The sequence below is a fragment of the Miniopterus natalensis genome, chromosome 1, assembly GCF_054644295.1.
Source record: "Miniopterus natalensis isolate mMinNat1 chromosome 1, mMinNat1.hap1, whole genome shotgun sequence".
NCBI classification, from domain to species: Eukaryota; Metazoa; Chordata; class Mammalia; order Chiroptera; family Miniopteridae; genus Miniopterus; species Miniopterus natalensis.
In genome coordinates this window covers 188,190,234-188,212,929 of record NC_142081.1, presented here as the reverse complement: position 1 = coordinate 188,212,929, position 22,696 = coordinate 188,190,234, and the positions used below count along the sequence as shown (strand labels likewise).

At 37.8% G+C, this 22,696-nt stretch overlaps 1 protein-coding gene across 2 annotated transcripts in view; it reads left to right on the top strand.

Moving 5' to 3' along the window:
- Window positions 1-21,220, top strand: part of ANAPC4 (anaphase promoting complex subunit 4) — a 31,597-nt gene extending 10,377 nt beyond the window's left edge. For both annotated transcript variants that reach the window (XM_016218241.2, XM_016218239.2), the window contains 18 exons: window positions 354-418; window positions 1,179-1,221; window positions 1,320-1,396; window positions 2,819-2,919; window positions 2,999-3,050; window positions 7,287-7,342; window positions 9,765-9,811; window positions 10,907-10,963; window positions 11,308-11,364; window positions 13,253-13,346; window positions 16,933-17,030; window positions 17,472-17,533; window positions 17,616-17,654; window positions 17,748-17,849; window positions 18,615-18,689; window positions 19,518-19,691; window positions 20,375-20,498; window positions 20,877-21,220. In XM_016218241.2, the coding sequence (XP_016073727.2) occupies window positions 354-418; window positions 1,179-1,221; window positions 1,320-1,396; window positions 2,819-2,919; window positions 2,999-3,050; window positions 7,287-7,342; window positions 9,765-9,811; window positions 10,907-10,963; window positions 11,308-11,364; window positions 13,253-13,346; window positions 16,933-17,030; window positions 17,472-17,533; window positions 17,616-17,654; window positions 17,748-17,849; window positions 18,615-18,689; window positions 19,518-19,691; window positions 20,375-20,498; window positions 20,877-21,101 (1,548 nt within the window). In that variant the 3' untranslated portion in view covers window positions 21,102-21,220. The remainder of the gene's footprint in view (window positions 1-353; window positions 419-1,178; window positions 1,222-1,319; window positions 1,397-2,818; window positions 2,920-2,998; window positions 3,051-7,286; window positions 7,343-9,764; window positions 9,812-10,906; window positions 10,964-11,307; window positions 11,365-13,252; window positions 13,347-16,932; window positions 17,031-17,471; window positions 17,534-17,615; window positions 17,655-17,747; window positions 17,850-18,614; window positions 18,690-19,517; window positions 19,692-20,374; window positions 20,499-20,876) is intronic.
- Window positions 21,221-22,696: the final 1,476 nt, after the last annotated feature.

Below are 22,696 nucleotides of genomic sequence, written 5' to 3'. Positions count from 1 at the left end.
GAGGTACATGGGAAAAATCGGTCTGATTTGAAAAAAGCTAATATCAGGATCTCTTTCAAAGGCTGTGGTTTAACCTCAGACCAGACCATTTTCTCAAAGAGAAAGGACTCTCTTTCCATTGGCACAACTTAAGTGGGGTCAGGATCGTGAAGTGGGGCAAGGTGGGGCTTGGGGAATAAGGACAGATGTTGGAAGAGCTGCCTGGATGCTTCCTAGTAAGTGATATGTACATGATCAATTTAAATACGGATTTGAGGGAAGGGAAGGAAAAGAAAGGGCGCTGTGCTCCTGTAATTTTGAATAAATATGCTTATAATTTAAAAGATACGTATAATTTTATCCATTTTGTTTAGGAAAAGAACACAACCACGTCAGTGCAGGATGAATTCATGCACTTGCTGTTGTGGGGGAAAGCTAGGTAATAACCTCATGTTAGGCACTTTTGCTTTTCCTTCTTTTTTAAAGTAATTTTTTATTTCAAAAGTTATTCATTGTAAGAAAATTTTAAAATTCTGATACATAACAACAACAAAAATAGTATATATCTTTCTGGGCTTTTCTATGCACATACACATTTTTTATGCAAATGTGATCATTTTGTATGTGTATAATATGTATTATATATGTATTTTTAAATGTATAAAATTTAACAATTTTTATATAGCCAAATGTTTTTCTTTAATAGTATCTGTCAGTGTTATTCTTAAAAAAGACTTTCCCATCTTAAGAGTATTCAAAGGTTGATCCGTATTTTCTTCTGTTTATTTTTTATTTCATTTACATGTCCCGGATGTGATTCATTTGGTTATATGCTGTGGAAGACTAACTTTTTTCCCAAAGTGTTTAGATAATTGCCTAGTATAGTTTATTGAGTATTGTACCCTCTCCTCACTGATTTGAAATGCCTTTTAGCATACAGTACATCCTCATATATGCTTCAGTCTGTTTCTGGACTTTATTGTTTCCTTTGTGAGTACAACAGACTCTTGACTTTTGTTGGGCTATTTCTTTTTGTTTAAAAATCTTGTTTTTAATTTGAAATTTAAAAGTTTTAAGTGATTTAGATTTATTATTTAATTTATCTTTATTGTTGAAAGTATTACAGATATCCCCTTTTTCCCCTAATTCATTCAGATTTTGAATAGAGGAGGCTAAAAATGCTTTCTTTTTCATTGTAGTGCTGAACTTCAGACCCTCTTAATGAACCAGTTAACAGTGAAGGTGTGTGTGGTTAAAGTGTCTTTGTATTTCAGTGGCTATGAACACAGTTCATATAGTATCTTACTTGCATATTAAATATGTTTTCTTCCCTTAATTAGGGCTTAAAAAAGCTTGGCCAGTCTATAGAGTCATCGTATTCCAGTATACAAAAATTGGTTATAAGTCACTTACAGAGGTATGAAGGCGATGTAGAATTTTTCGGTATTGCATTTGCATGTACTGGGCTGGGCATTGGTCTTCTTCTACAGCCTTCCCTTCATTCTCTTTTTGAGCCTTTCTAGCAAAAATTATTGCATTGGCATTTGAGGGGAATCTTGGAGTACCTAAGATATAAGAAATCAGTCCTGTATTTCTACTTTATGAACTTGTTTTCCAACATTTTACCAGGCTAGGCTCTGCTGGGCTTTTTTCTCACTCAACATTAAGGATATTTTGAATAGGGCATATGCCCTTTTCTGAGCAGTGAATTTAAGTATGTTTGTGTATCATTTTAAGTTTTCAGCATGTTATGTACTTTTGCATTTAATACCTTGGAAAGGTGTTGGTTATGATTATCCTCATTTTGCATACGAAGAAACTGAAGTTCAGAATAGTCATATGTCTGGCCCAGAGTCGCTCCCCGATCTTCAAGTCTCATGCTGTTGCTCTCCACAGCTACCTCAGTGAAGCAGTTGGCAGGTGGATGAGCTCAGCGCTTGACTTAAATTTTGATAAATCCCGTTACGCTGATTCCCCTAGGTCTTCATCACTTTTCCCTTGGATCACTGCAGTTAGTTTTGGACTGTTTTTCCCCAGTTCTAACTGTGCCCCTCAAATGTCTTCTTCACAGTGGCTCTGATCATGCTACTCTTGCTTAAAAACTTCCAGTACCTTCTCATTCCCAAGACCTTTGCATGGCCTTTAGCACACCTGCCTCTGTGTCACCCATACTGGTGATCTTCTCAGACTTGACGTTTTTCTCCTATCTAATGCTTCTATGCGTCCCACTCACCTTCTGTAACACCCCCACCCTGCTCTTCACCTGCACTCTTTAGCTCTCAGCTCAAGTATCACTTGTTCAGAGAGGCCTTCCCTAATCCCCCAGATTAGAGTAGTCTCTTCTGTTATACCTGTACCCTGTGCGTTTCCTTCAAGGTCGTTAGAATGATGGGATGTCTGATTGTGTGGTTATGACTGACCATCTTCCCCATTAGATTGCCAGGGACCCTTTTGTTTTCTTCACCACTGTGTTCCCAGTATCAAGCACAGTGCCTGATCTAATCTGGAGTGTAGCAAATGTTTGTTGAATGTTAACTACATAGCTGTTGGGAGAACAAGATGACCATATGACTGTCTTAAAAGTGCCGTGACTAACTAGAGAACATAATTTGATTTTCATACAAAATTTAATCATGTGGTCATGTACTCATCTCAGTAGTTGATGACCAAATGATTCTGCTGCAGTTTTGGGAGATAATGTTGAGAAATAATTATTTCTCATAGAAAAAAATTACTTTCAGTTTTTATTTCTGAAAATTTAGGAATGTTTAGGCAAGGTAGTAGGTGCCTGCCACCTTGCTCATGGTAAGGATGCTAATTTGTTTCTGCTCTGTTTTAGTGGCTCAGAGTCTCTATTGTACCATCTAAGTGAGCTGAAAGGAATGGCTTCATGGAAGCAAAAATATGAACCTCTTGGATTAGATGCTGTAGGAATTGAAGGTATTGCTTTTATTTTTCAATGGAGTACATTAAGCACGCTTTACTTATGTACACATGATATTTATTTATTTCCTTTTAGATGCTATTACTGCTGTGGGTTCTTTCATACTCAAGGCAAATGAACTTCTTCAGTAAGTACTGGGGACACTTAGAGTCACTGACTTGAGAGTATTTCCCTTTCACTTACAAGTAAGAACGTAGCAAATTGTCACGATTTTCTTAAAATGAGTTTTAAAGGTTTTGTCAAAATACCTTGATTAAAACCAGCCAATAGCACAGTAGTTTCATGACATGAGGCAGTATTTTCCTGTCCCTCTACCCTTATCCCAGGCCCCGTCTCTAGGACCTTTTCACTCTGTAACTGTTTTTATTTTTAGTTCTTTTGTAACTTACCTCCCTATTTCCAAATTGTATGACTACTGCATTTCTTTTATTCGTCAATTTTTAGAAATTATCCTTTTTGTTTTTACACATCTGTGCTTATCACATCGTCTTAGGTTCTTTCCCTGTCTCAAGGGTAGTATCATATACCCCCAGGATCTCCTCTGCATCTGGTGCCTCCTCAGCCTTCCATCCCCAGCTCCAGTCTGGATGCTGTGGTCCAGCTTCCTTGCCATCCACCCCCAGGCATCTACTTCATTGCTTCCATGGGTTAGATCCACACTGCCGGGATTTCCTGTGTTTCTTGGTTATTTAATTACTTTGCTGGAAAGCATCCTCCAGTAGCTCGGAGTGCGGGTGTGGGAGGTAAGCTTTCTGTGTCCTTTGTGTGTCTTCTTCCGCCTTCACACGTGATTGATCGCACCCACTGGTCTCGGAGTTTGAAGGGGAGATCATTTTCTCATGAACTTTGAAGGTGCTGCTCCATTGTATCCTGTATGTTCTGTTGCAAATGAAGTCCTGGTGCTTCAGATTCTCACTCCTTTGGCTCTCTAAATTTATTCTTGAAATTTCACAGTAGCACTTTTAGACGTGGATCTTTTCATTCATTGTGCTGATAATAAGAAAATGGCCATTTTCAACCTGAATTCTACTGTATTATTATTTTGATAATTTCCTCTTTTCTACTGTCTTTTCTTTTACTGGATTTTTGTTCTAGAAATCTAATTGGTCAGATAATAGACTTCATGGATTCATCTTCTATAAAAAGACAAAGAAGTGAAAATTTTTTTCTCTCGTATTTTTCATACTTTTGTCTTTTCCGTTTTGCAAGAGATTTTCTTGGCTTAATTATCCAACACTATCATTCATCAATAAACATTTGCTGAGCATTTAACTGTGTTATAAACACTGTGCTAGATCCTGAGGATATAGCAGTGAGCAAACTGATAAAAATTCTTGCCTTCCTGGTGTTAAATTATAATGTGATGAGACAGTAAAAAAATAAATAATTAAAATATCTAGTGTGTGAGATATTGATAGGTAATGGTGAGAAAAACCAAGCAGGGAAGGAGGACCTCGGGTATGCTAGGGATCGGGGTGCAATTTTACACAGGTGGTCAGGGAAGGCCTCACTGAAAAGGTGATGTTGGAGAGGGATAGGAGGGAGGGAGCCTTGTTGGTATTTGAGGGCAAAAGAGAGCAAGTGTAAAGGCCTGAGTTTGGAGCTTCTCTGATGCGTTTGAGGGACTTCAAGGAGGCACCATAACTAAAGTGAATTGAATGACAAAGTGTGAACTGAGAGAGATCATGGAGGGTGGTCCAGGTTGTGTGGAGCCTGTAGGCAGTTGTAAGGACTTTCACTTTTATTCTGGGTATAATAAGCTCTTCAGGAGTTATGAGCATTGGAGTGACAGGATATGAGTTACATTTTGGCAAGATTCCTCTTGTTATTTACTTAGGGTTGTGAATAGATTATAGGAGGGTAAGGACAGAAGCCAAGGGAGAAATGGTGGTCAGAATCTGAAGTGATTAGAATCTGGATATATTTTTAAAGTAGAAATAACAAAATTTACTGATTGACTATAAATGGATGGTAAAATAGAGGATTCATGGATAATTATGAGTTTAGGTGCTGAGCACATAGATGAGTAGAATTGACTTTCTGAAATGGTGAAGACTTAGGGGGGTATATATAAATATGTTATGTATTTTATGTTCTTCAATTTGGGTTTATCTGATATTTTTTTCTGGTATTATTTTCGTGATTAGATTCAGGCCTGTGCAAGCTAGGCCAGAGTACTAAATTGCTGGTGTCCCTCTCAAGGTATCACATCCAGAGGCAAATGATGTCTGTCTACCTCTCTTGAGTGATGTTAATTTTGATCACCTGGTCAATGTGTTAGGCATATTAAATTTGAAGTGTCTGTTAGATGAACTGGTGGAGCTATACAGTGCATGTTGATGATATGAAACTAAAATTCAAGGGAGGGGTCCAGGCTGGAGATGTAAATTTGGGAGCCAGCAGCACATTGCTGTTATTTCAAGCCATGAGCCTGGAGGAAGTAATGAGTGTGCTTAGAGAAGAGGAGAGATCTGAAGCTGAGTGGTGGTCATTCCAACATTTAGAAATCGTTTTGATGGGGAGCTAGCGAAGGAAACTAGGGAGGCAGAAAGACCAGAGTAGTGGTGTGTCCTTCCCAAATCTCTTCAAGGACATTAATTAACAGTGTCTGCTGCTCCCTGAGTTTTCACTTCCTGGGTCTCTTCTCTTTGGCTTAGTCTCTTGTTGCAAGCTTCCTTCCAATAGCTGACGCCCGATGGTTTACTCGTCTTTGTTCATGAGGCAAGTTGAAGTTGCTTGGAATCCGTGAGTGGGGGTTGGCCCAAAGCCAGCATGAGAGCCAGAGTGTGCAGAGCTTTGCTGTGGGCAGCCAGTGCCCATACAGAACTGCTTTGGCTCTTCCTAGTTCTTTCTGTTTCTTTGAAGAGCCCTGTATTTGTTCTTTGCCTGGAAGGTAAACCCCTAGGCTTTTTGGGAAAGAACGTATTGGCCACTCCATTTCAGTGTGTCCAGCCCCATGCATATCCTGATGTCTTCTGTTGAACCTGACTTTTCTGAAGATTTGAGCATCTTTGAGATTCTGCAGGGTGCATGGCTCCTGGCTGACCTCTCTGCATTGTCTGGCACGTGGCTGCCTCTTTTGAGCTTCACCCACCACCAGTCGTCCATAAGCTTTTGATGTTTCTGAAATTTAATTTCTTTCCTCCTGCCCTCTCTTTGTGTGAGTTTATAACACATACATTTTTTGCCCACCAATCGCTATCGTTTTAATGGGGTTTTAGAAGGTAAAGGTTAGAGATGCGTATGCTCAGAAAACAAAATGAGAGGAAGGTGACATTGCTTCTCGTGTATATTGAATTATTTTTTGGCTCAGCATATTTGCAGAGAGTAAATATATAATATTAAGCTTTCTGTGATCACTTTTCAATATGAATCATATGATTATTTAACTTCTTTCAAGTAGATAAAGCATTATGTTATAGATGGAAAAACTGAGACAGTGAGAATTTTGATGTTAGCCAAGGGTTGCCTGGGGTTAGGGTAAAAGTATCGATTGGGAAAGACACAAAGGAACTTTTTTTTCCTTTTTTTCTTTTTGCTGCCAGAGAGTTTTGATCATATTGCTTAGTAACATAAGAGATGTGACAGTCTTTTAAGTCAAAGGTTTTACTGGACACAGAAAGGTTAATGATAGTGACCCATCCTCTCTAGTTATGAAACGTAATGCTTGGAAGGGGCTCTGAGATTTAGGAATGGGAAGTGCAGGTATTATTTGCTTAAGAGTAATTATCTTACAGATGTAAGCTTAAAGATTAGATTTTTTTAATGATATATATATATATATTCAGAAACAATTCCATCATCATGAATATGACTTCCACTTGTAACAGTTAATTTTGGGGGTACATTTGTGTTAAGCACAAAGAAATTCAATTCTTGCAATTTGTTATAAGGACAAAAAATTGACTTCCAAAAATAATGTTCAGTGATATCAAAGGTCATGATATAGTACAAGTTTATAATGATTTTCTGTGGGGTTGATCTTTTTTCTTACTGACCAGTATTTTTTTTTAAACAAAGAATAATTCTGAAAACTTTTTTCCTGGTTTCTTTGATTTGCAAAGTTAGAAAAGGATTTCATACTTTTACTGAATGCTAGGAGAGACTATTATATTTGTGGCAAGGCTGTTATGACCAGTTAGAATTGGAGTTATTCGCTTTATTTTTGAAAAGAATCAGGATTTGCTCTTTTGAAATTTTATTTTAGGTGAGTGTGTGTGTGATTTGTAAAATCTGTTCTGAGGGCTTACATGTCATCCACATAGGATAGAACAGAACAGTAAGGATTATAATATTCCATAGTTGAAAAATGTTCCATGAACCTATGTAATAATTTCATTTTGATTTATTTTTATCTCTTTAGAGTTATAGATAGTAGTATGAAAAACTTCAAAGCATTTTTTCGGTGGCTCTATGTGGGTAAGTTAATTAAGTAAAGCATTCTTGTTATTTTAACACTTTCTAAAAAATTCTAGCAATATCAATTTAGAATATTTCACTACTCTAGTAAAATTTCAAAATTACCTATAAAAGTAGAGAGAATACTGTACATGAACCCCCTTCTACCCTTCACCCAGTTTCAACTGTTTTCAAAGCATGGCCCGCTTTATTTTTTCCATATACCCACCCATACCCACCTCCCCTCAGATATAACATGTAATTGGTTGTCTCTGTCACTCACTAATAATTAACCCTTTACCTTGTAATGTTCCTTAGGTTAAAATAACATTTTTGAATCCCTACTATGTATTAGACATTGGTAGGTGTTAGAATTAATAGAGAGAGGAAAAAATAAGACACAGCCTCTGCCCCTGAGTAGCTTCCTATTTTATACTTTGGTTTTCTGTCTTTAGATCTATGCAGTCCATATGGTAGCCACGGGTTATTTGAATTAGTTGAAGTTTTATAAAATTATATATTCAGTTCCTTATTCACATTTGAAGTGCTTAGTAGGCACGTGGTTAGGGACTACCATGTTGGACAGCACAGAACTAGAACATTTATTTCCATTATCACTTCTGTTGGAAGTGATAGCAGTGTTGCTATAGCTAAATAGAATGCCGACCACTTGTGGCCTTTTTTTGTATCTCCACAGGATCTTTGCATTTGTAGGTAATTAACAAATACTTATTAACTTGCTATTAAATATTTTAATGCTTGCTTTACAGTGGATGCGTATTTTATTTAGGTCCATTTGTACTATTACTTTTGTGGCCTCTCTTAAAAACTTTGAAATAATCCAGCATACATTTCCCTCCAACATATGCAAAGTTTAGTTGTAAATGGAGTTTATCCCATATTTGTTAAAATTCTAAAAAGTAAAATAGAAAATAAATTACCTGTATTGTGCTAGCATCCTTTAAACAAATGCACAAATCTTCAGTTCTGATATTTTGAAAACAGACTTCATACTTGTCAGCCTAATATAATCACTTTTGGTAAAGTAATGAATGCAGTCTGCAAATGTTGACATTTTGTAATTCTTAAGATTTTTCTCAAAACTGTACCAATCCTAGCCAGAATGGGGAGCCAGAGTGTTTCTCAGGCCAGCCTCTTAATTGATCAGAGTTGTTAATTAGAATACACTCCAGAAAGCTAGAAATAATTTTCTTTTGCAGAAATAGGACTTTGGTTTTACTTGCAATTATTGGGGTAATTTAGGCAGTTTACATTCTTATTGCATGTCCTAACTGTAATAAGAAGCGGGATTAGAAGAGAAATGAATTACCGCTCAGTCCTTATCTCTAGAGGAGGACATTGTAGAAAGCACACTGGATTGGGTACTGGAGACCTCATTGTAGTCTGGCTCTGCCACTATTAACTCTGTAACCTTGGCTTGCTCTTTTGTAAAATGTCATCTTAGTGAAGGCAGGGACTTCTTTTATACTGCTGTGTTCCTGCACCTATACAATGTCAATAAGTAATTTTTGGATGGATAAATGAATGAGTGAAACTAGATTATGGCCGATAATTAAGAAGTATGAATTAAAAATGGTTTTTAAAATAATCCGTATTTGCAGAAGCATTTCCAACATGCTTTTTCCTAACCAAAACACAAGGAGCACATTCAAACACTGCAAAAGCACTTGCAGCATAATTCATTACTTAGGTGGACGTAACACAAAAAACAGTGTTGATGAAGACAGCCCTGTGGAAGGCACAGAAGGAGTCAGCCACAAATACTAGATTAAAGACTGTATAAACATATGTATGTATTCACACATAACTTTTATTGTAAACATCTTTATGTAGTGAAAAGCCCAAGTGAAAGAAACACATCTCTTTGGCATTCTAAGGCCTTTGGAGGAAAGAATTACTTGCAGATTTTAAGAGACATCACCGGATTAGAAGGAGGAATCGTAGCAAATGTCTTAGCACAAGGCAGCAGTTAGATTGGTGTGGAGTGGCAGTGGGTGGGGTTGAAGGAGAAAATGAAAAATAAGAGTTTAGGATGATTAGACCAACAGTTTGGAATCTAAAAATATAAATCAAATTTAAAGTCTTGACCCTTGAGGGTTTTTAAAAAATTTTTTAAACTTACTGGTGTGACATTGGGTAATAAGATTATGTAAGTTTCAAGTGTACAATTCTACAGTACATCATCTGTATATTGCATTGTGTGTTCATCCCCCAAAGCCAAGTCTCCTTCCGTCACCATATTCGACCCCTTTACCTTCTTTGTAGTTTTTAGAAGAAAACAAGTTTTTCTTCATGAAAAGAAGCTGTTGAAAATTGAAAATTTCGTCCAGTGAAACACATTTAGTCTTGGAAAAGCATCTATAATTAAAATTATGTTTGTAGGGGTTTTTTTTAAAGATAGTTTTAAAATTTATATTTTCAGCAATGCTGAGAATGACAGAAGACCACGTGCTTCCTGAGCTGAATAAGGTAGTATATAATAGTATATTTTTCTAATGTGTTAATTATGCCCTGGTTGAGCTCAGCTTTGCTGGTCATCTTGGTGCTCTTATTATAAAGTTATTAGTTAATAATAACTAATTATTATTGTCAGGCTGTAGACATGAGGCAAAACTTAATAATTCTTTTGTTTTTTATCTCACAGAATACTTTCATGGCTAATTTTATAAGATTTAACTTCTTTGAATCTTAAACACACTTTTATTTTCCTGGGAAATATAGTACTTAGATATTCATACCTATGTTGATGCCTGGTGAGCCCAGTTTCTTTCCGACTATAAGGATTGTGATGAGTAGCAATGCAATCTCTTTCCAGGAAGATTTTACAGAATAGGGCAAAGTTCCCACTTGATTCCTGCGGCTCACTCATCTTCACCCCTGCCCAAACTGTCTGATTCAGACCGATTAGGTCACTTTGAGCCTGGAAAAGCTGAGAGCAGTAAAATTAGCCTTGGTGGAGTAAAGGAGTAAGGGATTGCAACTCAACACAAAGTAGGTGTTTTGTGCTGTGGGTGACTAGACTTGAAAACCAGGAAAGTTCACGTTAGTTGTTCTGTGACATCACCCTTGCCTTTATTTTGGAAGATAAAATATGTTAGTTGTTGGGAGGGACCTAAATGTGTACTTTTTGAGGGCTGAAGAACCTGGGTAAGGTGAAGGAAGGGTCACTGCAAGAAGCAGAGGCCAACGCTGAGCACAGCCCTTAGCTCTGGTTGGGGTTACTTATCTGGGCTTACAGTCCCCACTCCCGAAGGAGGGACTGCACACTGGTCTCAGCGAAGGTATAGCGTGGTAAGGAACCTAAGGCCGCGAGGAGCTCTGTAGCTCTTGGCGTCTCTGATTGGAAAATGGGTTCAAATGGTTAATTACAGGATTCTCAGGACCCCGGGATTTCCCGTTTAGAGTTACATAATCTATTGATATTTCTTCCAAGGAACTTTGCATATTTGTCCTGTGGCTTTCAGTAGATAGTAAAAAGGTTACATTTATTATTACAGGACATTTCTTCTATTAGGAAACTTTTGTCTTGATTTGTCCTCTTTTGTTCCTCTTTGTTTTCGATAGATGACTCAAAAAGATATCACATTTGTTGCCGAATTTCTTACTGAACATTTCAATGAGGTAGGAAATTGGTATTTCTGTATGCTGTTTTTTCTTCTGAATAATTGCAGTAAACCTGGGCAGTGGTTAGAAGGGGTCAAATTTAATCCAATTTAATTGAAGTCCTTAGCAGTTAATGTTTTTCAAAATATTGAACTAATTAATGGCAGTGCTTATTTATTCAACGTAAAGCCTGTAAGGTGAACTTCTGTTTGTATGTGTGTCTTATAGTCCATGAAGGAAAAGAATAACTGCCACTAACAGCTCTCTTCTCAAAGTTTTTGCTTTAAATATGAGACTTTGTCTGTGCGTGTGTGTGTGTGTATGAATTGACTTATGAACTAAACTGTATTTATTCTTTCTAGGCTCCAGACCTTTATAATCGAAAAGGAAAATACTTTAATGTTGAAAAAGTTGGTCAGGTATAGACTTTGGATTTAACTTAATTTTTTTTTAATTTTTAAAAACTAATTTTAAAAGTTTATGGAAAGTATATAAGGTCAGCTAACATAGTAGCCCTGTCTAAAACTTTTAGTGAAATAACAGAAGAGTAGCAGTTTTTAAACTTTTGGTCTCAGAATCCTTTTACATTCTTAAAATTATTGAGGACCCTAAAGAACTTTTACGTGGTTTGTATCTATCAATGGTAGATATTAGGAATTAGAAATTAAACAATAAAATATTTCTTAATTCATTTAAAAATAACATTAACTATTATTACTAAAAATAATAGTTCCATTACACATTAATATAAATAATTTCAATAAAAAGTAACTATCTCAGGAAATAAAACTTAGTGGAGAGTCACATTGTTTTATAATTTTACAAGTCTCTGATGTCTGGCTTATTAGACAGCTAGATTCACATATCTGCTTCTGCATTTAATCTTTTGTGATATGTTGTTTTGGTTAATGTATATAAAGAATTTCTGGCCTCATACAGGTGTGTGGTTGGAAAGGGAGAAGTATTTTAACGTTTTAGATACTTGTGGGTATTCTTTTATACTGTACCAATCCTGACAAGTGATAGTATCTTTAAGTTTAGTTACAATGTGGAATCTGGATGGCATCGGTGGACTTTTCATACTCTGATAAGATTAAAATCTATTCATCTGCCTGGCACTTTGAATGGGCCTGTTACCCATGCGTGATTTTGTAATATCATGTGTTGGCCATTAGGAAAATACGGATTCACTGAGTTATGCAGATCTTCCGTATGCCAGCACCGATCTTCATATAGTATCCCAAAGTCAGGTTTCATTATAGTCGTCACCTGTCTTGTCAGTCTTTAAGTCCTGTGAAGCTGTCAAGCTCACAGTGGCAGATACTGGTTTTTCAAAATTTTAATTTTTGCATAAATGCTTAAATTTTATCATTGGCAACCAATACTGGCAGTTGTTTTGCTTAAAATGACAGGCTCACTTTATTTATTTTCAAGAAAATATCTGCACAATACCCGAGGATGGATAATCATAGTTTTTCTGCCAGTCATTCTTTCCTGTAAAAATGGAATTCCATTAACATCAAAAAAGTGCCTGGCTTCAGTCACAGCTACATTGTCATCAATGCTTCCCCTCATGGTCACCGTCATGCTTTGGGGTGCGACAAATGTTCTTTATGTATGCTTCCCGGTTCCGTCACACAGGACATTTAAAAGATTTGTACTCAGTGGTTGAGCTTTAATAAAATTAGTAATTTTAATAGCTTCATCAGAGATTAGTGGAACTGAGTGTGTGGCAAAGAGGAATACAGTGGCTGCTAGTAAGGTTTGGTGCCACCACTATGACTATTGGTGATGGTGCCAGAGATTTTCCAACCTGTGCTTGTGACCATCAGAGCAAATGTCATTACAGTGGAAAGGGCACATGACATCTAGGTATTACTGTACAAATAGTATTGAATTCACTGATTCGTGAAAGCATCTTGGGGACTCCCAGGGGTCCATGGACTACATACACTTTGAGTACAACTGCCGTAGATTAGATGGACTGTTGATACTTTTCAAATTAATTCATGAATTTACATGTATAAGCTTAAAATATGCTTCATGAAAATGGAACTCAAAATTTAAATTCAATTTATGGTCTCTGTGTTTACAGCGTTCTAATCTTTTAGTAGTTAGCAGTTTCTTTAGTTGCTTGTATTTAGCAGATTTTGGTCACCTCACTTAGAAATAACTGCAGTGGACTTTCTAAGAGGACTTGGCAGTGAAACAGACTAACTTGTTCAATAGAATAATGTTCAATATAAATAATTTTGAAGCCTGGTATTTTGGTTTCCTACATTTACATTTTTAATTCTGTATTTCTAGTACTTGAAAGATGAAGATGACGATCTTGTGTCACCCCCTAACACAGAAGGAAACCAGTGGTATGACTTTCTTCAAAACAGCAGCCACCTTAAAGGTATTTCATGAACCAAGTAGATTTTGGATAGTACATTTATTTATTTGAGACCAGTACATCCACTGATGGTTTGGGGAACCCTTGCTGAGTACTTATCTGTGTCCATTTTATTTGATTTAGAGAAACAGCAAAATAACAAATAGTGTATGATATTACCATGATCAAAACACTATTAACTGCACTATAGAAAGATTGCTTATTCTTAAGTATTAAATTGTCTGTTTTGCACTTTATAAGAAATAGGATGTTGTGAAGAAAACTAAAGAACCTACTAGTCAGAGGAGTCTGTTTGGCCAATTCCGGTTTGTTAACTCCTAAAAGTATAATGATGTATCGGTGTATTCTCCTGAGGTTGTAGCTTTTTGTTTACTTATTAGGCCTTTCATTTGCTAGGGTCTTAAAATGTTGATGTGGTAAAACTTGACCTATCCAGCATTGTTAGGGATGCAACACAAAATAGCAACCATTCAATATGTCAGAACATCACCATTTTAGATGAAAAAATATATATATTTTTAAATACATCTTTACTGATTTCAGAGAGAGGAAGGGAGAGAGAAAGAGAGAGAAACATCAATGATGAGAGAGTCATTGATTGGCTGCCTTCCACACGTCCCTGACTGGGGATCGAGCCTGCAACCCAGACATGTCCCCTAACGGGGAATCGAACCACTATCTCCTGGATCCTAGGTCGATGCTCAACTGCTGAGCCACGCCCAGCTGGGCAAGATGAAAATATTTTTAAAGCATTTCTTTGCTCTCTGAAAGAGTAATCTGACCACAGTTTAGCTGTTTCTTAGATCCTTAGGGTAATGGCCACATACATATATTATCTCCTCAGTTCTCACAAGAACCTGTCAGGAAGGTACTTGTTATCCCCATTTCGCTAATGAGGAAACTGAAGCTTAGAAGGGCCCAGGCTCACACAAGCTAGTAAGTGATGAGGCTAGGATTCTGCTAAGTACAGAGCCTGAATTTTAAGCTGAGCTCAGTAAAAACTTTGATCTGGTTGCTGCTTTTCCAAATGAATGAGTGAAGGAGGAGGAAGGGAAGGAATTCTCTAAGGTCCAGAACTTTGCTTATTGCTCTTTGCTTATTTTTTCTAGGATAAAAAATCCTAGAAATCCAAATTCTTTTTCAGGGCAGCACATACAGGGTGGGGCAAAAGTAGGTTTACAGTTGTCTGTATGGAAAATAATACAATAACTAATACATAATACAAAAATAAACTCTGTTTCACATACTACAACTCTGTGTTTCATATTGCTTGAGAGTCTTAAGATGAGAAGAGAGGTGCGTTGATGCAAGTTAGCTATTGAATGGAGTGAGAATAAAGGCACGGCTGACTCAGCTCAGGCATTCTCGGAAGGCTGCCTGAGAAGGGCTGATGGCAGTGTGCCAGGAGTGGTGGCACCTGGACCATGTCACTATATTGGGCCAGTACTGATCCTGGAAACATTATTGGGCTAAAAAGAGGTCCTGTCCCCTCCCTCCATCTTCTGTGGCTGAATAGAAGGGCCTAATCTTAGCTACAGGCCTCATGTGGATCAAAGATACACTTCAGATTAATTCCATCTCTTAAATGCTTGAGGTTTTGCTAGTAAGTGAATTTGGACAAGCTCATTCATCCCCCAGCTTCTTAGTCTAGTAATACTGACTTGTCATGGCGGAGCTATTAAGAAAACTTTAATGAAACTTCTTTCTAACACTTTGCAAAAATCAAGTACTAAATACTCAGTGCGTGTACCTTGTTAGGGCATGTGGGAGAGTCAGTGTTGTATAATGGGTCCAAGTTGGTGTTCTAGGGGCTGGGCTGCCTGGATTGAATCTCACTCTACCACTTCCCAGGAGTGTGGCCAGGGGCCTAACCTCTCTGTGCTCCAGTTTTCTCATCTTAAAATAAGGATAATAATAGTGCCTCCCTCGGAAAGCTGTCATGAAGATTCACTAAATTAATCTAGAGAAAAGCACTTAGAATAGTGTCTGGCACATAGCACATAAGCAGTCAGTATGCTAGCATCTGAGCTGTTTCTACTCAGAACACATCGGACACCAAAATTAGAGGGGTTTTTCCTCACAAGACCAATTTTGACAACAAGTAGGTGTCCTACAATTCAATCCTGGCACTAACTACTTTAGTTAGCACCAGACTACATAGGTGTAAAGGCTCAGTCCCACAGGACTGCCTCCACTTCAAACTTTACTTGCAAGTATTGGGACCCCAAGTTACCCATGTTTGTGTCCCACTTAGCTACAAAGTTGCAGGTTCCCTCAACTCCCCCCCTTCAGGTTTGATAATTTGCTAAAATGGCTCACAAAATTCAGAAAAACACCTATGTTTAGTGGTTTATTATAAGGGATACAACTAAGGAACAGCCAAGTAGAAATGATGCACAGGGCACAGAATGAGGGAGGGGCATGGAGCCCTCTCCAGGTGCAGCGCTCTCCCAGAACCTCAAGGTGTGCACCTACTGTGGTCCTCTGAATCCTGTTGAGAGGGTTTTATGGAGTTTTCATTATGTAGGAATGGTCGATGAAGGGATTGACCACTGGTGATTGAACTTAACTCGAGCTTCTATCCCCTTTCCGGATGGAGGATGGGGCTGAAAGTTCAAGCTTTTAATCAAGGCTTGGTCTTTATGGCCCCTATGGCGTCCAGCCCCCATCCTGGAGCTATCTAGGGGCCTGGCCATTGTGGCCTCATCATATCAGCATTATCACTCAGGAAATTCCAAGGGTTTTAGGAGCTGTGTGCCAGGAACTAGGGACAAAATGCACACATCTTCCTGCAATAACACAGCATCTGTCACCTGTTGGAAGTTAAAAATGTTAACATGATTAACATTTGTTTTATCCAGCTTAGCTGGCACATGAGATGCTGTGAGGAAGGAGTGAGAGAGCCTACAGCGCACAATGTAACAGGATGTGCTTGGGCGTTGGACTTGGGCTTGATCCAAGATACTTGGTCATCTTCATAGCTGGCAATTGCCTAAACCGCTACATCTCATTTTTTTAAAAATCTGTAAAATGAAGAATATGATGCTTGCTTTGTACAACTATTGGATGCAATAGAAATAACAGATACAAAAAGAACCTAGCATAGTTGGTGTTGGTAAATGCTGAATGATATATTACTTTTTACTGAAAGAGTAGCCTTTCTACAAGTAAAGAGCTTATCTTCATAGCACTAGTTCCTTGTCTCCTGTTTTTGTTTTTAGTATCATACTCTTCCAAACCAGCACGGGACAGCTTTTGTCACTCCATTGTGGCTAAGAAGAGAGAAAAATGAACTTTGTTTCATCATAGGTCTTATGGTTCCCAAATCTTCCCTTTTTTCTTATAGCCAGCAGACTTCACACTGTTGGGTTTTGGTGGGGAAAATAGCATATAGAATAATAAGCTGATGGGACTCAGCTGGTAGCCAGTGTGGGTTGTTTTTAGTGAGGTTGTGTGGAGGTGTAATGAAGGGGCCGGGGAGAATTCCACCATCACGTAAGCTTGTGGGCTGGCGCTAATAGCAGAACATGTCCTTCTAATCATCTGGTTGACCACAGCTTTTTTTGTTTCTGTTTTTGTTTGAAACCAGAAAGCCCTTTGCTGTTCCCTTATTATCCTCGAAAATCATTGCACTTTGTGAAAAGGCGGATGGAGAACATTATTGATCAATGTTTGCAAAAGCCAGCAGTAAGTTTGAAATGCATGCCTTTATGTAGGGGCAGGTATATCTATAGGATGTGGCTCATTGATCATAGTTATTAAGATGGTCATAGTTATTAAGATGAACCATATGAAAATGCTGTATTCAGCCAGTTTTGACTAACTGGCAGTTTTATATGGTTTACCCGATATTTACTCTTATTGTTAGTTTTTTACATAAATTAAAAATAAAAAGATTATTGAAAGTGTTGGCATCTTTAGTATTTGTTCCCAGCACAAACTTGTTATAAATGTTCTTAGTTACAGAGCTGATGCATCTGTTGTTTACTACTGAAGGGTGGCTGATGGGGGCTGTGTGAGAGGTTTGACGACATAGACGACTTTTCACTAGACTTACCCAGTGATGCCCCTTACTTTCTGTAGACTGTGTAAATACTCTAATAATATTTTTAATCTCATTTTATTTAGGATGTAATTGGAAAATCAATGAATCAAGCAATCTGTATCCCATTATATAAAGATACAAGAAGGTAACTCTGTTTGCTTTTTGGGTGGTATAATTCAGCAGCCAATTTAAATTTCTCTTAAAGATTTTTCCCCCTTTTGTTTCAGTGAGGACGCTACACGCAGATTGGTCAAATTCCCTTTTCTGTAAGTGTGTTTCTTCCCGTTTGTGAACAGTATGCTTTTGTTCTGTGCGTTGATAGCTGCGTATCATGTTTGACATTAAATTTTTTTCCTTAGGTGGAATAATAAGACTTTAAATCTCCATTACCTTCTTTTTACTGTGTTAGAAGATTCGCTCCATAAAATGTGCATCCTAAGGAGGCATACTGATATTTCCCAGTAAGTATTCATGTGAAGTTCAAATCAGAAGAGAGGATTTTATTCTTAACCATAAAACATACAGCTTCTCTCCCCTTTGCTTCAGGTGTTGCTTAAAGCTACCTTTTGGCTTGAGGCTTGTCGCTGACCTGGTCTCAGTCTTAGGTCCCATGTCATTGGATGGTAGTGCCAAATTAGGAAGCTGTGCGATCCCTCTGACTCTAGAGTACCTAATTGTGTGTTGGTGTACAGCAGTTACCTGGAGGATGTTTTTTAGGCTTAGGGAAAATCAAGAACAGAACACTCAGGATTACATCTCATGAACTTGTAAAAGTTCAAAACCGTATTTTGGGTTCCTTATAGAAAGGGCTTTCACCTCAGGTTAAGTATGCCTTTCATTAAACAAGAGGCCTCACCTACAGAAAATTCTTTTGAGAATCCAGGGGAAAAGTTCTGGAAGGTAAATCATATTTAAATGGTTTTAAATTGGAATTTCAGGACATATTTTGAGACCAAGATGTGAAATAATTTGGTTGTTTCAGATATCCTGAATTGTACAAGGTACTGAGCTACTTTGGTGACTATAAGATTGTAAACCAAGTTGTAATTTTGATGTTAGGTTTCTCTCTAGGTGTTTAAATGAGTTGTCAGTGTTCTAGAGTGAGCATAATGGTATTTGGGGTTTAGGCAAATGTACTGACACTGACAATCATGTTCTTTCAAGCATTTAGATTATTGGCTATCTAGGTTATCCACAAGTCTCTTTTCCCCCCTTCTTTCTTCAAGATCTGTAAGCAATGGACTAATTGCTGTTAAATTTGGGAGCTTTACATATGCCACGACTGAGAAAGTGAGAAGAAGGTAAATCTTGAATTTTGTTTGGATGATCTGTAAATATGTATGTGTATGTTTAATCATGCAAATGACAGGAATGTGGCTGGACTCAGTTAAGTGATATGTACCTGCAAGGCCCCCTTCGCTCACAGCATGGGGGCAGGATTGGTCACACGTTGTATGCTTACAGAGAGAGTTGACTGGAACCTTACCACCCTGCAGTGGGAATTGATGTAGCGTGGCTCTGTAACTAATACTCTGAGTTCCTGTCTGTTAATAGACAGTAATGTGGCTCCAGGGACAGATGGCTAAGGAGCACATTATGACTAACAGAAATGGGAGGTGGTATTACTCTTAGTGCAGTGGGATTTTCTTAAGGATACGAAAGGTTAACAATACCTGAGTCATCCCTGCGGCTTTGCAGGGGACAGAATTGACACTACTCAGAGGCCAAGCTTTTTCCCACTCCTCTTACATAAAAGTATTTTATGATAAAGTCTTTGAAGTTGTGTCTTCACATGTAAATCTTATTTTTACTTTCAGTCTAGTCAACTCAAAATACATAAAAGGTATCATTTGTGGACTTTCAACAGGCTTAAGGCCTGACTGTGAACCAACCTTACAGATTTTTTTTCACGATTACCTATTTTTAGGGCCTAGTTATGTTTGAATATTCAGTATATCAGGTAACTGTGACTTGAGTGCAAACTAATGAAATATTTTAAATGTTATTGTACAGAATGTCACTTGATTTTATTACCAGTTTTGTTTTGCTTGGTACAAGTGTGTTATGCATACAGTATTGTTTCAGTAGTTATGATCATCTTAAGATAACAAAACTTATTTCAATTCTAGCACCTACAGTTGTTTAGATGCACAGTTTTATGATGATGAAACTGTAACGGTAGTTCTGAAGGACACTGTAGGACGTGAGGGAAGAGATAGACTCTTGGTCCAGTTGCCATTGTCTTTAGTATATAACTGTGAAGATTCTGCAGAATATCAGTTCACTGGGACTTACTCTACAAGGTAACTAACTCGTTAGTAAGTTCATCTTTCTAATATAACGGTTAAAATGTTTTTCACGTATGTCATATACTCCTGTTCTTTAGGTATGCTAGATAATAGTTACCAGGGATGACCATACAGTCAACTGAGCAGAAATACTATTTTTATTTTAAAAATACTGGCTTCAACAGCTCTCTTGTTCCTTTGCTTTATTAAAAAATCAATAAGTATGTGCTGGAACAAGGTTGAGAATTATTTGGGTGGAGAATGGGACTCTGTTAGTTCTTTTTTCAAGAGTAGCGTTAACCGCAGTTTGTAGCAGAATGAATTATTCTAGATTGCCTTCAGTGTTTCCCTTCCTGAGTTAGGAACTCAGCAGCCACATGGAGGGTAAATGGCCATTTCCAAGAGATGGCTTTACATTATAGAGATTTAAGTAAGCAGATCCCTTCTCTAATTTAAAAATGTGTCCATTTGCTTTCCTTGAAAGGGAATAAAAAACCTTACTAAGATGATATTCTGCCTATTTGTAATTATATTTTCATGGACTATAGTACTCAGCTTTTTTATACAGAGGCTGGTAGAATTATATTGGAAATGGGAATATTGGTAGAAATTGAGCCTGTGGTTGACTCTGACTCCCCCCCTGATAAATCAGGGAGAAGGTCTCCGTTTCACTCGTGGGTTGGTTTTTCTCCCTCTAGGCTAGATGAACAGTGTGATGCTATTCCTACACGCACCATGCATTTCGAGAAGCACTGGAGATTGCTGGAAAGTATGAAAGCCCAGTATGTTGCTGGGAATGGTTTTCGAAAAGTGTCCTGTGTGGTAAGTGTTACAGATTGTTACTAAGAGTTATAGGAGGAAGCGACTGCATCTGTGAGGTCCTTCCAGTGCAAGCATTTTGTGATGAATTGCTTCTATTGATCATGAGCTTGTTCCTAGCCTTAGCTCTTTAGTTCTCTTGTTCTGAGAAAGCTTACTAAGTAATTAATAACAATTCTACATTTTAATTCTGAAATTGTTACTGTTGTAATGCATTATGCAAACTGAAGGCTTCAGTTTAGTGATTCTGTTGTAAATTGATGGGAAAATAAGTAATTTTCCTATAAAACCATTCTTTGTTTGAACTTCGGATTCCTTATATATAGTGTATAAGTTAAGCCATTAAATTAAAAAATTCTGTCTTTGGCCTGTTTTCTTTAGTTAAGCTCAAACCTCCGTCACGTGAGAGTGTTTGAAATGGACATAGACGATGAGTGGGAGCTGGACGAGTCTTCCGACGACGAGGAGGTGACCAGTAAGCCTGTGACAGTAAAGGAGGAGGCGCTGTCCGAGCCAGAGGCTGAGAGCCAGCCAGCCCGTGCCTCTGCCTTGGCCCCGGAGGGAGTCGTCACAGTGGAAAAACTGGGCCCTGAGCTGGACTCCTAGGCCAGGTGTCCTCGTGCTGTATGTTCTCATTATGTCAGAAAGGACATGGGAGATGGGCTAAGATGTCTTGAACCACTTTTAATCTCTTTGTGTAACAAAGAAATAAATAGTAAATTTTATTCTCATTCTGCTTCATCTTTTAGTGGTACAGTCACTGTGATAGACTTTCTTTTTGCTGAAATTTCTTTGTATTACTGTGTGCAGAACTAGTGTTTAAAGAAAACATAAATTGTGAAGGAAAAAGTAGGTATCAGGAATCATTCCTACATCAGGGAAAAATTACATTTAAATAATCATTCACTGAAAGTTTTGATGCATTTAGTATTTTAAAAACATGGGCAACATGTGTTCCTATTTTTCCATCTTCCTCTTCCAGTTTATTTTAGATCTCTAGAATGCTTTCAAAATTTTGTTTTCAAAATATACTGATTTACCATTATGCTAAATAAACCAAAGATGGATACTGTCTTTATGATCTAAATAGCAAAACACTGCTTGACACCTACATGATTATTTCTTCTCACTGTACTGTGTTAGAGCTCTGAGTCAGCAGGGTTCTGTGTGTCTTTTTTTTTTTTATAAATATGTTTTTATTGATTTCAGAGCGGAAGGGAGAGGCAGAGAGAGATAGAAACATCAATGATGAGAAAGCAATTGATTGGCTGCTTTCTGCACACCCCTACTGGGGATCGAGCCCATGGGCACGTGCCCTGACTGGGAATCAAACCATGACCCCCAGGTTCATAGGTTGACACTCAGCCACTGAGCCGGGCTCTATGTGTCTTTTTCCTCTTTTTAGAATTGGTCAAGGACATCGGTCAACTCCTTGGGAACGTGAGAAATATGGATCAAGTAAACATAATTTAGGTTTAGTGCACACAACCTACTCTTGATTTATTAGTGCTCGTTCCTAAGGTGGAATTGTATTCTCATGTGACTTTCAAAGAGTTTCCGTTTTATATATGAATTCTAATATTGGTTCACTGATAAATGAAAGACTCCACACTTTTAAAACTTTGAGTATCTTTGAGCAGGAAGATATACTGTAACCAGGTAAGTGGGTAACTGCAGTATCTCTGTGTCATTTGTCTGCTTCTTTAATAGGTAGTTGTTGCACTTGGACTAAATAGATACATCACTGTGTATGTGCTCCAGGTGCCTCAGTTGGTCTGATCTTTACTGGTTTTGAAGGGAAAGCTGCGGAGAAGCCACTGTTGTGTGGGTGAACTTGGGAATGTAGATCTGGGACCTGCAGGAGACTGACCATGCAGCCTTGCACATAGCAGGCCTTAAACATGATTAATATGTAATTTACATAAATGGTTATATGGCTGGTCGGTGTTCATGGCATAGTGCAGAATGTCTAAATTAGCTTTTGTGAGTGAGAAGGGTGAACTGTCAGATGACAATATGGAGAAATTACAGGTTGTAGGTATGTGGAGTATTTTAGAGTGCATTGCAGAATTTACCACATGTAAATAACTTCAGTGGATTTGGGAGACAAATAACTATAGCTTGTTCTTAGAATGAATTCCAATTTCACGATAATCAACCTGTTCTTTATTAGACAGTCATCTGTGTCATGTGATTCCAGC